The 16,643-nt window shown below is 43.4% G+C and overlaps 1 protein-coding gene across 5 annotated transcripts in view; it reads right to left on the bottom strand.

Moving 5' to 3' along the window:
* Positions 1 to 16,643, bottom strand: part of LOC126991883 (kinesin-like protein KIF21A) — a 141,891-nt gene that overhangs the window by 73,572 nt on the left and 51,676 nt on the right. For all 5 annotated transcript variants that reach the window (XR_007745904.1, XM_050850530.1, XM_050850529.1 and 2 more), the window contains exon 2: positions 9 to 231. Coding sequence is in view for 4 of the 5 variants with exons in the window: in XM_050850530.1 (XP_050706487.1) it covers positions 9 to 231 (223 nt within the window). In the remaining variant the exon portion in view is untranslated. The remainder of the gene's footprint in view (positions 1 to 8; positions 232 to 16,643) is intronic.

Here is a 16,643-nt window from a genome sequence, read left to right as displayed (position 1 = left end):
CCACTCACCTGTCCATACGCCAAGACGGTCGCATTGTAGCCCTCAAAGCAGCCCTCGATCAGGCCGGCCACGCACGACTCGTACACTTCGGTCTGGCCGGCGGGCTGGTCGAAGACGTGATCGTAGGTGAAGGCCTTGTCGGAGCCCAGCCACACCTGCGGCTCCCCGGGTGTGACGCTGGTGCACACGCGGCACATGTCGATCAGCTCACGGGCGATCTGGGGCCGGATCCTGCAGCGGGGAGGAGGAGGAGAGGCGTGAGAATGGTGGGCGGAGGTGAGTTGGGGAGTGATTATGAAGAGGAGGAGAACACAAGAGAGAGAAAGGAACGAAACGGAACAGAAGGGAAGGAGGAAGATGAATAATAGAAGTAGAGAAAATTATTTCGGAAACGAAGGTTGGTTATGAAAGGAATGGAACGGAAGAGAAGTTGGTAGGTGTGTAAGAGGAGGAGGAGGAGAAGAGGAGCTAGGAGGAGGTTCAAGATTGGGAGATATAATGAAAAGGAATGAAAACGTGGTGAAAGCAAAGGAGGTTCATGAAGAGAGAAGTTGAGAGAAAAGAAGAAAGGAACGGAATGGGAGAAGGGAAAGAGAGGTAGAAGATAGGAGGGACTGTAGGTGAAGAAATAAAAGGAAGAGGTAGAGGTTTAGGAAGAGTAGGAATAAAAGAAATTTAAGGAAAAGATGGAAAAAGCGAGGGAGGTTAAACATAAAAATATAAGGAGTCTCCAACAGGCCGGTAGGACTATGCAAAGCAGCAACTGTAAACTTAAACCCACCTAACCTAACTTACTGTTCATGAATAAATGAAGAAAAAAAGGAAGAAAATTAGGAGAAAGAAAGGAATGAAAAAGAGGGAGAGGAGAGAGGTGCCAGATGATGGGAGGGAGAAGGAAGGAGAAGGGCTATGCTGTAGAGGGGGATCAGGGAGGGAAAAGGGAGGGGAAGTGGAACGGTGTTTTTGGAATGAGGGAAAGGAAGAGGAGGGGTGAGGGTGTAATGAAGAGGGGAGTGAGTGGGTGAAAGGGGGAATGGGGGGGAAAATTTGGGGAAGGACTGGGGGAAGAGAAAAGGGGAGAGGAAAAATAACGGTGTGTGTGTGTGTGTGTGTGTGTGTGTGTGTGTGTGTGTGTGTGTGTGTGTGTGTGTGTGTGTGTGTGTGTGTGTGTGTGTGTGTGGAGTGGCTGACTAACTGCACTACTATCCATATCAGACCTTTTGACATACCGTTTTTCGCAAATATCTTTCAAATGCAGACTCGGATCAGCATGGCACTATGGCACAGATTGTTTCAAACACTCCGCTAATTTTTGACGCTATTTTGCATTACCAGATGCGGTTAATTATGCGGTTTACTCTTGACTGTGATGGCAAAACCTGAGTGAGCCACTTACACATTCGAACAGGTGAGGCGTAAAGTATTTGTGACGTGTATCCACCACCTACCTCCACCCCTGGCTTCCCCTACTCCCATCCCTCCCTCCTACCCTCCTCCTTCTGCCCCACCCTCTCCCCGCCCTCTCTCTCTCTCTCTCTCTCTCTCTCTCTCTCTCTCTCGCTGCACATGCAATATGAAGCTTTGCACACATATGATGGCGGATAACTCGAAAGTATATGTCAAGTATGGTCTGGTGTTTTATGCACACGACCCTGATTCCTGTTCCAGCGTAACTGGATGTTGCTTAAGTGTTGTATGAGGTTTGTTTGGCAATTATACACCCATTGAAAGTTGTACGAGTATATGACCCTCCTTCCCACAGGTTACGTTGAGCGTATGATGGGATGAAGCACGTAGCTGACGCTTGATCATTTAGAGGAAATCGCGAAAGAGACGGAAAGGAATAAAGATGGAATTGATTCATTGCAGAGTAAAAACGTGAAACGAAATTGGAGAAATATATGAAAATTTTATTCTGATATTAGGAAAAGACTGCTATACGATATGTGTTCATGTAGATATGATGAAAAGTCATAGCACACAAAAATAGACAGCGAGTATATGATGGGTGGATTAATAACGTAAAAACTGACCACATATGTTACTTCAATATTCATCACCATCGACAAACAGGTCTTCCTCGTCATCACTGTTGATGCTGATGCAGACGGGATATACTTTCTATTTATCTGCCATTAATTCAAGTCATACGTGTGCATGTATTCATATCTCGTGTACATCGCAAGTGAGAGAGAGAGTGAGTGTTCAAGCAAAGGTAATAAAAATAATTAATATCACACCTGGCGACAGTAATTAGCATGGAAGGAAAGGTGAAAGGGAGAGAGAGAGAGAGAGAGAGAGAGAGAGAGAGAGAGAGAGAGGGGGGGGGGGGGTCAGGTATGGGGGCGAAAGAGGGCGGGGGGAGAGGGTGCGGAGGAGAAGGAGGAGGGTAGGAGGGAGGGAAAGGCAGGGATGGGAGTAGGGGAAGCCAGGGGTGGAGGTAGGTGGTGGATACACGTCACAAATACGTCACGCCTCACCTGTTCGAATGTGTAAGTGGCTCACGCAGGTTTTGCCATCACAGTCAAGAGTAAACGCCGTAATTAACCGCATCTGGCATTGTACAATAGCGTCAAAAATTAGCGGAGTGTTTGAAACAATCTGTCCCAAAGTCCCATGCTGATCCGAGTCTTCGTTTGAAAGATATTTGCGAAAAACGGTATGTCATAGGGTCCTTTATGGATAGTAACTGGGAATACTGGCTAATAAAAAAAATAAAGGAGATGCGAATGGAAAAAAAAAGTAATGAGAAGGAAAGGGAGGGGAGGAAAAGTAAATATATGATGATAAAGCTGGAATAAACGAAACAAAGAAGAATACACAGAGAGAAGGTAGAGAAAAGGAACGGAATAAAGGAGGGAAAGAAGGAAGGAAGTAAGGAATGAATGAAACAAGGAAGAGAGGAAAGAAAAACGCAAACAAAGAAAAAAGAGAGAGAGAGAGAGAGAGAGAGAGAGAGAGAGAGAGAGAGAGAGAGAGAGAGAGAGAGAGAGAGAGAGAGAGAGAGAGAGAGAACACGGAGTTAAATGATAATAAGGACTAGATTGGTAAAGAAAAAAGAAAGGTCAAAGGAAGAACAAGTGGAGAGAGAGAGAGCGAGAGAGAGCGAGAGCGACCCCGGGGGGAGGGGGGTGAGATGGGCAAGAATTATTTATAACGAAGGGGAGAGAGCAAGAGAGAGAAAAAGGGGAGGAGAAGGGAGAGAGAAACAGGAAAAGGTAAAATGAGCAAAGGGAGAGAAAGGGGATAGGAGGAGGAGGAGGAGGGAAAAGGGGTAGTCTATTCGAGAAAAATAAATAACTGAGAATGTGAATAAAAAAAGGAGAAAGAGGATGACGAGGAGGAGGAAGAGGAAGAGGAAGAGGAGGAGGAGGAGGAGGAGGGAGAATAAAGGAAATGTAAGAGGTGGCGGAAGCGGAGGAAGGTTATAAAGGAAGAAACGTGATGGGAAGTTAGGAGGAGGAGGAGGAGGAGGAGGAGGAGGAGGAAGGATAGAAGGGGGGGGACTGGAGAGGGAGAGGGAGATAAGATGAGAGAGGCGATAAAGTGGGGGAAGGAGGATTAAGTCAAGGGTTGTAACGTGTGTGTGTGTGTGTGTGTGTGTGTGTGTGTGTGTGCTACTAATATGACTACTACTACTACTACTACTACAACCAATATATATTACAAAAAAACATCATTTCAATTTATTATAGAGAGAGAGAGAGAGAGAGAGAGAGAGAGAGAGAGAGAGAGAGAGAGAGAGAGAGCATCCCCCCTAAAGGTCTGTTAACTAAACGTAAACAATAAATCAAAGAGTAAATGTTGTTGTTTTCGCTATCTGTTTTTTTTTTTTTTTCTTTGCGTACCGAAGTACCTTAAATTTCATGAGGTCGTATTTCTTGTTCCCTACACACACACACACACACACACACACACACACATGATTTACTGCACACGTGAGAGATGAATCTATTTTTTTTCTCTTTTCCTCCTCCGCCTCCTTTTCCTCCTGTACTTCCTGCCTTTTGTTACTTCCTTATATTTCTCATCATCCTTTCTTTCAATTCTTATTCTCGTTTTTTTCTTCTATTTCTAACGTCAATGATCAACGATAACAATAACAATAACAACAATAACCACCCCCACCACCATAACAACAACAGCAACAACAACTACTACTACTGCTACTACTATTACTACTACTACTACTACTACTACTACTTCTACTACTACTACTGAACATCACTATCATCATCGTCACCATCATCTTCATTCGTTACTACTTCACTGCAGGACAATGCTAATTATTATCATTATTATTTTTGTTACCGTTATCATCATTATTATTATATTACCTATACGCCATACTACTTCCGGGTATTATAAATGCTCCTCTCCTCCTCCCCTTCCCTCCCCTCCCCTTCACCCCTCTTTCTCCCCTTCCCATTACATTCCCTTCCCGTCACTCTCCTCTACTTCCAATACATTTTCCTTCCTCTTCCGCCTCCTTTCATCTCTCCTCCTCTCTCTCTCTCTCTCTCTCTCTCTCTCTCTCTCTTGTCATTCCTTAGCCATTACAAGACAGTAGTAGAGAGAGAGAGAGAGAGAGAGAGAGAAAAAAGAAGGGAAATATTTAAATCCGTCTTGTTTGTTTGTTTCATAATACTTCGCAATAGATAAACATTGCAATTTATTTTTTTCTTATCTCATTGAAACTTTATTGTCGTTCTCTTTGTGTGTCTGTCTTTTTGTCTGCTTATCTGTCTGTTTCCTTATGTCTGTCTGTCTGTGTGTCTACCTGTCTACCTGTCTGTCTGCTGCCTTGTCTGTCTATCACGTTGTTTTCATGTCTGTGTCTTTGTCTTTCTGTCTGGCTGCCTACCTGTCTTTATGTCTGTATATATGTCTGCCTGTCTTTCTGTTTCTCTGTCTGTGTCTATCTGTCTTTGTCTATCTGTCTGTCTGTCTTTCTGTTTATCTGTCTGTATATCTGTCTGTTTCTCTGTCTGTGTCTATCTGTCTGTGTATATCTGTCTGTCTGTCTATCTGTCTGTATATCTGTCTGTATATCTGTCTGTTTCTCTGTCTGTGTATATCTGTCTGTCTGTCTATCTGTCTGTATATCTGTCTGTATATCTGTCTGTTTATCTGTCTGTGTCTATCTGTCTGTCTGTCTTTCTGTTTATCTGTCTGTATATCTGTCTGTTTCTCTGTTTGTGTCTATCTGTCTTTGTCTATCTGTCTATCTGTCTGTCTTTCTGTTTATCTGTCTGTTTCTCTGTTTGTGTCTATCTGTCTTTGTCTGTCTGTCTGTCTGGGTATTTGTTTGCCCAATCTCAACCTTCCTACTCTAGTTTCCAATACTGTATCGAGTGACCTCTCTCTCTCTCTCTCTCTCTCTCTCTCTCTCTCTCTCTCTCTCTCTCTCTCTCTCTCTCTCTCTCTCTCTCTCTCTCTCTCTCTCTCTTGATTTCCGTCGCATGGTTATTGTTTTACCGTTATTTTCACACACACACACACACACACACACACACACACACACACACACACACACACACACACACACACACACAGTTAATTCCTGCCAGATTAGGTTCAATTATTAATCTTGTTACGTTACTTTCCTTCCTTCCCCCCTCCCCCCCACCTCTGAGTCATGCACGGGATACTGTGTGAATATTCTGTCTCTTTATCTGTCTGTCTGTCTGTCTGTCTTATTTAGTCTACCTACCTATGCTTATCTGTTTTCTGCCTTTTCTGCCGGTGACGGAGACAGATCGAAAGTAGAGAAAATTGCAAGCATGACGCTGCTCCCTAAAATAATACACAGAAAAGAATAAGCCATATGAGCCATCAAATAATAATAAAAGGTTAGGTTGGGTGTGTCTATTCTATTCATGGTTCATAGAGTGTGTTCAGTTTCGTCTCATGCGCCTTGGGTTGTTATTTCGCGTTCGCAGTTTCGTTCTAATAAATTCACTGATTTGTTTTTTTTTTTCTTTTTTTCTCTGTCATGTTTCATTTTTACTGAAGCTCAAAATCAATCCCTTTCACCCTCACCCTCGGCTTTTCCTCTCTTATCTCCCTTTTCCTCCCCTTTCCATAGATTTTTTCCACGTTTACCAATGACGTGTATCTGATCATCTCCCCCTCCTCCTCCTCCTACTACTACTACTACTACTACCACTTCAGTCACCCAGCAACGTAAAAATCACCCTCCCTCACCACAACTCTTCCCAAAATTCCCCCACTTTCCCCACCACATAATCCCCCCTCTCCCACCATAACCACATCTCCCCCACCACAACAAAAGCTTTCCCTGACCACTACGGTCACCCAGTCACCACTACCATCTCTTTCCCCACCACAATCACTATATCCTCATCACAGTTTCCCAACTCTGAAATTTCCTACCACTCTACCTGGCACCCGAACCCACCTCCCCAACTACACACTATTCTCCCCACCATCTTCTACTCATACCCACCACCCCACCACTTAATACATAACATACCTCCCCAACTATTCCCTCTCCCCACCCTTTTTATTAATTCCTTCCCCAACACCCACACACTATCCCTGAAACTATCCTCCCCACCACGAACTCTATCTTCACCTTATGCTCCAACGACCACCCCCCACCACCACTTAATACATAAAATACCTCCCCATCTATTCCCTCTCCCCACCATCCTTATCATTCCCTTCCCCAACACCCACACACTATCCCTGAAACTATCCTCCCCACCACGAACTCTATCTTCACCTTATGCCCCAACGACCCCCCCCCCCCATATCACTTAACACAAACATCTCTCCCCAGCCATTCTCTCTCCCCACAGTGCTTACTACTTTCCCTCTCCAACACCCACACACTATCCTCCCCACCACAAACTCTCCCTTCTCTTCACCCCTAAAGACCCCTCCCCAGCCACCACCGCAACCACTTAACACAGACATACCTCCCCACCTATTCCCTCTCCCCATCATCCTCCCCATCACAACCAAACCCCTTTCCAGCTTCATCCCCAGCAGGCCACTCCCATAAGCCACGTGACCGCTCTTCTCCCCCCCTCCCCCCCCCCACAACTGGCGACATGGCGGTGCCGGCTCCAGCGTGCAGACACAGACAGCGACACACAGACAGACAGACAGGTCGATACGTACCCCTTTCCCCCTCTTCCCCCTCCTCTCTTTCTGCAACCCTCCCCTCCCCTCCTCTCCCTCCCCCTTCCTCTCCTTTCCCTTCCCTTCCCCAGCTTCCCTCCCTACCCCCACCCAGCATACGCCCAACTTCTCCTCTTTCCACTCTTCCTCTCTTCCACTCTCCTCTTCTACCACCGGCACTCCTCTTGCTATCTCCACTTCTTGCCGGCACACACACACACACACACACACACACACACACACACACACACACTTGGTGAAAAAAAAATATATAAGGATGTAACATGTATCAGAAGAAGCAAAACAAAACAAAATGGATAAAAGGGGATGAGAAAAAAAAAATGAAGGCAATAGATTACCTCAAGAGAAGCACAAAAAAACAAAAAATCAGTGTCTCGAGTTTAACCTTGCTGACAATACGGAAACGAACACACTGACACTCACTTCATTCCGTAATTTTCTGTGCATGAAAAAAAATTTGAGCACTGAGCAAAGTTGAAAAATGACATACAATGACTGAGGCAAAAATAGGCATCACCAAATAAATAAGAATTTTTAAAAGACAAACTAATAAATCGAATAATACATTACTTCGAAAACAGAAATATAGACAAATATAAATAGCAGATGATTATAAAGTGAACGAACAAAAAAAATATCAGAACAAAGGAACTGTGAAGATAATACGAGTGTAAAAAAATGATGTCATACACAGAAGGTCACCCCCTCACATACACACACCTGCTTACCACTTAACATGTGCACACACCTGAACGTACACGCACATCCATCGCCTAGACACCCCCTTGGACACACACACACACACACACACACACACACACACACACACACACACACACACCACAAAAACGTGAGTCAGCGTGCAGCAGCGTCCTCCTGGCGTGAGTGCCTGACGGAGTGACTCACACTGACTCACCTGGCGGCCAATAATGTAATTAAGTACACCAACACACCTGCCGACACGTGAACGCACTCCCCCCTTTCCTGCCCCCTTGCCCTTCACCCCCTCCTCCTACCATTAATATTTTTTCCTTTATTTTTTCAGACCTCTACATTTTTAAATTATATCCATTGTTCTGAATTTTTCATTACTTTCTTTCATGATTATCTCCTCCTCCTCCTCCTCCTCTACCATGTCTTGTAAACTATATATTTTTCTCCCCTCTCTTTATCTTCCTTTTTATGTCCACATTTTCTTTACCTAAGCTTTCTCTTCACCTTCCTTCTCCTCTTCCCATTTCTCTGTGCTTTGCTTCGTCCTCCCCCTGGTCCTCTTCCCTTCATACACTAACGTCACGTCACGCAACTTAACAGCTGTACAAAAGATAAGAAATTCTTCCCCCCATACACTCTCTCTCTCTCTCTCTCTCTCTCTCTCTCTCTCTCTCTCTCTCTCTCTCTCTCTCTCTCTCTCTCTCTCTCTCTCTCTCTCCCCCCATAGATAACCTTTCCCTCATGCTCGTTCACATTCCTCACCGTCTTAACATCAAAGTCTTCCGCCCACCTTTCCTCACCTTTACCTCCTTCCCTCTCTCCCTCCCTTTCTTTATTCTTTCTCCCCTTGCCCCTTCATTATATATCACCCCTTCCTTTCCTCCTCTCTCTCTCTCTCTCTCTCTCTCTCTCTCTCTCTCTCTCTCTCTCTCTCTCTCTCTCTCTCTCTCTCTCTCTCTCTCTCTCTCTCTCTCTCTCTCTCTCTTTCATGAACTTCTCACCGTCTTTTCTTGAGTATATATTTTTTTTTCTCTCTCCACTCATTGTTCTGTCTCTCCATTTCTAATCTATCATCTTTTTTTACGCTTTTCTCCTTCATCATTCTCTCTTCTCTTATATCCTCTCCCTCCTTTTCCTCTTTTCTTGTCCTCATTGCTTTCTTCAGTTCTCTTTTCCCTTTTCTATCAATTCTTTATCCATCATCTTTTTAATCCTTTCTCTCCTTCACCATTCTCTCCTTACTTTCCTATACAGCTCTCCCATATTCTTTTCCCGCTTATTCTCTCTTCTACTCTTCATTGCTATCTTTTGTCGTCTTCTCCCTCCTCTTTTTATCAACCTCTAATTCATCGACCTTCTCTTTTTTTCTTTCCTTTGTCATTCTCTCCTCTCATTACTTTCCCGTACATCTTCTCTACCATACACTTTTCTTTGTCTCTTATCTTTCTTTTACGCTTCATTACTAACTCCTGTCTTGCTTATCCCCCTTTCTGTCAACTTCTAAGTCATCGTCCTTTTCCTCTGTTCTCCCCTTCATTATTAATTATCTTATCTTGCTCACCCACACATCTTCACTTTCATACACTTTTCATTCTTCTCTCCTCCTCTTTTCTACTCATGCTACCTTCTATCTCTCTCTTCCTTTTTCTTTTTATCGGCGTCGCAGACGCCGATCAACAGATTTTCCATCTTGTTGTTGGTGGTGTTGTTGTTCTCTTCAAGTTGTTTTCCTGGCTTACCCATGCATCGTAGACATGACATTGTAAAATAACATTTGTTAGCCCTGATGAACCCTACAACATAGCATTATAAACAAAGTCAGCTGTTTTTTGTTTGTTTTTTACGTCTTGGCCTGTGGCGCCGGTAGGCCTTCATAGTAGGGCCTGATGGTCGGCCCCAGCCCGTTGTGGCGCAGGCAAGTGTTTAAAGTGGCGCCATCTTTACTTTTCAGCATAATATAAATTGTTGGGGGTGTGTTGGAGGGTCATGCGACGCCGATCTAGCACAGTTTTTGTGCTATTAACACTTGTTGTTTCATTACCTTTCCCATAACTTTTCTTTTCTCCTCCTCATCTTCACCTTCGCTATCCTCCTCTTTCCTCCTTCACTCTTTCCTTATTTTATATCACACTTACTCCCTTTCCATTCTTCGCGTTCTTCCTCCTCTCACACGCCAAAATCATGTCTCTCCTCCTACGCCATCTGTCCTCCCTCCTCCTCCTCCTCTTCCTCCTCCCACACTCTCCCTTATCGAGTGGTTCTGAACAAGGTGCTAATCAACTCTACAACCCGGACTTAGATTCACACAGTATCACACACAGGTAACACACACACAAACAAACAAACAAACACAGGTGGCAGATACAACAACAAGTAGTAGTAGTAGTAGTAGTAGTAGTAGTAGTAGTAGTAGTAGTAGTAGTAGTAGTAGTAGTAGTAGTAGTAGTAGTAGTAGTAGTAGTAGTAGTAGTAGTAGTAGTAGTAGAAGTAGTAATAGTAGTAGTAGTAGTAGAAGTAATAGTAGAAGTAGAAGTAGTAGAAGTAGAAGTAGTAGAAGTAGTAGTAATAGTAGTAGTAGTAGTACGTAGTAGAAGAAGAAGAAGAAAAAAAAGAACACGAAGAGCAAGAAAAAGAAGAACAAGTATAGAGAGATATCCTTTTTGTATATATATCTAGACATTTTCTTTATTTTTTTTCTTATCCGCATTCCTTTGAACAGTTTCCAGACGGCTGCAAGCACAACCTCGCACACGTGTATAAGTATATCGCAAGGCCGGCGGTAATGATACTCTGACGAGGGGCCGCGCCGAGGAAAAAGCCGCTTGGAGACACCACTTTTATATTTTGTCGTGTCTAACTACATAGGAAGTGGACGGCGGGAAGAATATTTCAAAAAGTATCAGGTGTCGATACGTGGACAAAACCTCGACACTTACCAAGCACTGCACTGGGGCGAGAGGAGGAGGAGGATTGGGGACGCAGGAAGAAGGCATAATATTGGTGTGTGAAAGGAAAGAGAAAGGGAAGATGGAGGAGTAAGTGTGATATATATATATATATTTTTTTTTACAACAAAGGAGGCAGCTCAAGGGCACACAAAAAAAGAAAACAATAATAAAAAATAAAAAAGCCAGCTACTCGCTGCTCCTAAAAAAGAAACAAAAGAGGTGGCCGAAAGGAAGATCAAATACGGGAGGAGAGGTGTCCTGATACCCTCCTCTTGAAAGAGTTCAAGTCGTAGGCAAGAGGAAATACAGATGAAGGAAGATTGTTCCAGAGGGGAAAGGGTGAAGGGGGGAAGGAGAATAAAGAAGGTGAGGATGAGTATGAAAAACGAAGAGGCAAGTTGAGGGGATGGGTGACGATAAAGTGAAAAAAAAAAAATGCGCTACCACACTTGTTAGACGTGTCATGCAATTCTACGAAAGATACGAGGAGGAAAAAAAATATTAAAATCCATGAGCTAGAGAATTTTCCCCTTTATCATCATACTTCCACACCGCCTGGAGCGGGAAGAAAATCGCAAGGAAATGACTCACAAATCCACGTAATATTTCCGTATCTATGTGGTTAGGTGACTCGTGGAAGGGAACAGCTATGAGGAGGGTGGAAGGGGGGGGTAGACCGTTGAGGGGGAAGGGAGGGAAAGCAGGGTGGAAGGGGGAGGGAGAGAAGGGAGGGGGAGTGGAGATGGTTGAAGAAGTTATGATTTGGAAACTGATATAATATAAAATCTCTCTCTCTCTCTCTCTCTCTCTCTCTCTCTCTCTCTCTCTCTCTCTCTCTCTCTCTCTCTCTCTCTCTCTCTCTCTCTCTCTCTCTCTCTCTCTCTCTGTTTCGTCGCGCGTCGGGTAATCTCCCTCCTCGCTTTATCACTCGGCGGCGTCGTGAGTGTGTCAAGGCGAGATAAGCGGCGTACTCACAGGCTACACATTCTACACACAGGCACACAGGGTACATACAGAATACTCATGGCCTACACTGGCACTGAAGCTACACAGACTACACAGGCACACACAGACCACACACAAAAGTACAGGTTACTCAGGCACACACAGACAGGTTACACAGGCACACAGACAGGTTACACAGGCACACACAGACAGTTTACATAGGCACACAGACAAGACACAGGTTACACAAGCACACACCGTCTACTCAGTTACTTACATACAAAAATATCGTAAGTAAAATAAGTGATACAAATAAGGTGGTTTTATAATTTTTCCTTCATTTATCGTATTATTCATGTTTTAATTATCTTAGTTTAAACGTACACAATATTCGTCTCCTGTTTTTCGCCTTTACACGGTTTCTAAAGTCTTGCTGAATATGCTTACTCTCTCTCTCTCTCTCTCTCTCTCTCTCTCTCTCTCTCTCTCTCTCTCTCTCTCTCTCTCTCTCTCTCTCTCAATAGTCGTATTTGCTATAGCTATTACGACACACACACACACACACACACACACACACACACACACACCCTACTTCTTATTTTACAAGTTTATTCTGTGCCCCGCTATTTCTATTCGTTACACTGCCAGACTTAAAGGATGAGGGAGTAGGAATGTGTGTACAGCCAAACACAACCAACACAGACAGGAATACAAGACTGTCAAATAGTGGAAAATGAGATACGTCAGTCAAATAGTAACCAAAGAAAATTACAATACTAAACAGAAGAAGAAGAAGAAGAAGAAGAAGAAGAAGAAGAAGAAAAAGAAGAAGAAGAAGAAGAAAAAAAAGAAAAATAATAATAATAATAATAATAAGAAGAAGAAGAAGATGAAGAAGGAGCAGGATGGGAAGAGGACGAAAAGGAAGAAAAAGAAGAGGACGAAAAGAGAGAAGACGAAGAAGGAGGAGAGAGAGAGAGAGAGAGAGAGAGAGAGAGAGAGAGAGAGAGAGAGAGAGAGTGTGTAAATATGATAAATAGTAATCTCGAAGTTGATTAGTTCTTCACAAGGTTTAGTTCACACGTAAACCATGACGCGTGAGCACATCAGAGCGGCTTACGAGATTACCGCACGTGTTGACAAGCTGATGAGGAGTGTGTGTGTGTGTGTGGAGAGAGAGAGAGAGAGAGAAGGGGGGGGGAGGCAGCACTCCTATCCTAATCAACACATCTGAACCACACTTACACACGTGCATTCACATATGTTTGCAAAAGACGTATATAACACACACACACACACACACACACACACACACACACACACACACACACACACACACACACACACACACACACACACACACACACAAAGTACACAAAAAATGAGTATACATGTCAATAAACTCCAACACATAACATTCTTTCCCAGTATGTGTGTGTGTGTGTGTGTGTGTGTGTGTGTGTGTAAAATATTCATCATTTAACATTTACATAATAGGGTATCATTACTTCCTTGGTTTTAAACACACACACACACACACACACACACACACACACACACACACACACACACACACACGCTGCTGTTGTTGTTAGTACCGGTACGTACTGCTTTATTTTCTTTCGCCCTCGTGTTATCTCCGTATCTCTTCCTCCCTCCCTCCCTCCCTCTCTTCCTCCCCTCCTCTTTCCTTTTTCCTCTTTTTTCCCCTTCACTATCTCCATACCATCTACATATTCCATTACGACGACAAGTATCTCCAACCCCCTTCTCTCTCTCTCTCTCTCTCTCTCTCTCTCTCTCTCTCTCTCTCTCTCTCTCTCTCTCTCTCTCTCTCTCTCTCTCTCTCGATAGTCTTAATTGTAATAGCTATTACGACACACACACACACACACACACACACACACACACACACGTTATCTCTAGTATTTACAGCAGGCGATTGAATTCGGCAGATAAGGAGGAGGAGGAGGAGGAGGAAAAACAGAAGAAGAGAAGAAGAACAAGAAGAAAAAGAACACGAATAAGAAGAACAAGAGCAAGCATAAAAAGAAGAAGTAAATAAGAGAAGATGAGGGAAGAGAAAGAAAATTATAAAATGAAGAAAGGAAAGAAGAAGAAGAAGAAAGCAAGAGAGGAGGCGAGAGATGAAATTCAAGAAAGCCACGTTCTAAAAAATAAATCATTAATAAGTATACTTGGAAGAGGAGGAGGAGGAGGAGGAGAAAGAGGAGGAGGAGGAGGAGCAGCAAGAGGAAGAGTGTGTCAGGACTTCTTGGAGATATCGCCACACACACACACACACACACACACACACACACACACACACACACACATCCTCCTCCTCCTACACCTCTTCCCACACCTGTCGAAACCTGCCAAACGGGATGATGTTGGCGTAGAGTGTAGGAGGGCGAGGTTGATGTGTACTCCCTTACCCCAATCTCTCCTTCTCCTCTTCCTCCTCCTCCTCCTTTTTGCTCTTTTTGTTCGACATTCTCCTCCAGTTTTTTTTTTTTTTTTTTTTTTACAGCTACAGAAACGGCTCAAGGGCAACAACAACAAAAAGGTGTAAAAAAATAAACGCTAATCGCCGCTCCCACTTTCTTCTTCATAATCATCTTTTTTTTTTCTTTCGTCTTCTTCTTTTCTTCTTCATCTTTCTTTACTTATATTCCCCTTCTCTTATTATTTATTCCCCTCCCTTACTATCTTATCTTCCTCCTCCTCCTTCTTCTCCTACTCCGGTTAGTCATTTTCCTGTTTGTTTTTGCACTTCATATTTATCATAGTTTATATTTCTGTTTCCCGTTTGACGTTTTTGTTATTTTTTCTCTTCCTCCTCCTCCTCCTCCTCCTTGTGCTCATCCTCTTCCTTCTATTTCCGTTGCTTTTGCTTCTGCTTCTTCCTAATCATTTTCCTCCGACGTGTTTTTCCTTCCAGTTTTTTTTTTTCTTTTTAATCATTATTATCTTCCTCCGTCTTCTTCCCCTTCTCCTCCTCCTCCTCCTCCTCCCCTTCCTTCTTCAACGCCTCTTCTTCCACCTCCTCATCTTTACTCTGTTTTCTTCCCCTCATTGTTCTCGTTTTCCCTCTACACGTTTTCGTTTTTTCCTTTTATTTACTCTTCGGTTGTTTTTCCTCGTTCTCTTCTTTTTCCATCTCCGCAAACATCCTCTTTTCCGCCTTTCTTTTTTTTTTCTTACTCTGAATATTAAAGACTCGTGTGTGTGTGTGTGTGTGTGTGTGTGTGTGTGTGTGTGTGTGTTCCCTTGACCGTGGCGTCTATTTGTTGCCATGACAACGACCAACTCTCTCTCTCTCTCTCTCTCTCTCTCTCTCTCTCTCTCTCTCTCTCTCTCTCTCTCTCTGGGTCATCATATCAAATTCTGTTCAATTATACGTAATGATCAATAACTTCATTTTTTTTCTTTTTTTACCGAATTTTATAAAGAGCGACATTTTTTCTTCTCAAATCCAGAATACCTTGACAAGAGACGGAGAGACACACCAAGAAAATATAATAATAAAAGTTTGAATACATTGGCAAATTTCTCGTAATGACTTCCTTTTATTATTTGGAGAATGACAAAAAGCACATCCACATCCAGTTTCCTGTCACCTTTTTTATTGTCTGTTGTAATGCTGTATATTGACGGGGCCGCAATATTATATACCTCATGTTTCAGCTTTCCTTCCCCTCCCCTCACCCTCTTCTTCAACAGTTAACAATACTCAACAAATACTCGTCTTGAGGACTTTAAATTACACAAAGAATATATTCCCTTAATGACTAAAATATTATAGCAATTATATGTCTTAACTCTTTAATTTTCTTTTCATCTTCGTTAAAACAACATCTCTGTGCTGGGTTTGATAAGGTTATTTGCAGAGTGACAAAAAACACATTCACATCCAGTTTCCTATCACCTTTTTTATTGTCTGTTTTAACACTATATTGACGGAGCCCCAATATTATATACCTCATGTTTCAGCTTTCCTTCCCCTCCCCTCACCCTCTTCTTCAACAGTTAACAATACTCAACAAAAACTCGCTTTGAGGACTTTAAATCACACAAAGAAAATAATCGCTTAATGACTAGAATACTCCTTACGTTCTTATGTTCTTATTACAGCAATTATATGTCAACCCTTTAATCTTCTCTTCTTCTTCGTTAAAACTTCTGTGCTGGGTTTGATAAGGTTGCGGGGTGAGGATAGAGTCGTCACCTGGCCGTCTCCCCCACCTGCTCCCACACCTTTCACCCCTTCCCCCCCCCCCCCCCCCCCCCCGGCTCCCTCCCAGTAAAGGTTTAGGGGGCTTATGTAAACTCTGACTGACTCCTCTGCTGTAAAAAAATTAAAATAATAATAAAAAAAAATCTAGCCCCTCTCCCCTACTTCACCTGCCTCCTCTACCTCAGCTGTCTCCCCACCTCATCTGTCTTCCCCACCTGAGTTATCTCCCCACCCCCAACCCCTCAGCTGTTTCTCCACCACTTTCTGTCTCCTAGTAAAGGTTTAGAGACTTACGTAAACTCGCCCCTCCCTCATCTACTCTCTCCCTTACCTGTCCTAATAAGGTGGCGTGGCGGGGGATATGTCAACATTTTAATCATTACTCATTCGCTCCACCATGTGTCTCTAAAACAAAAACAAAAAAACTATGAATTCTAGCGGGGAATAAATTATCCTCCCCTACCCCGTTCCTTCAACCACCCCCACCATAAATGTCTTCCCTCACCCCTTCCCTCAATCTCCCCCACTGTAAACTGTCTTCCCTCACCCCTCCCCTCAATCACCCACACACTAAATGTCTCGATGTCGGGGTGTGGTAGGGGATATGCGGCCTCTCCTTCCCCCTC

Source organism: Eriocheir sinensis, unplaced genomic scaffold, assembly GCF_024679095.1.
Source record: "Eriocheir sinensis breed Jianghai 21 unplaced genomic scaffold, ASM2467909v1 Scaffold356, whole genome shotgun sequence".
In the NCBI taxonomy this organism is placed as follows: Eukaryota; Metazoa; Arthropoda; class Malacostraca; order Decapoda; family Varunidae; genus Eriocheir; species Eriocheir sinensis.
This window is presented reverse-complemented; position numbering and strand designations above follow the sequence as displayed.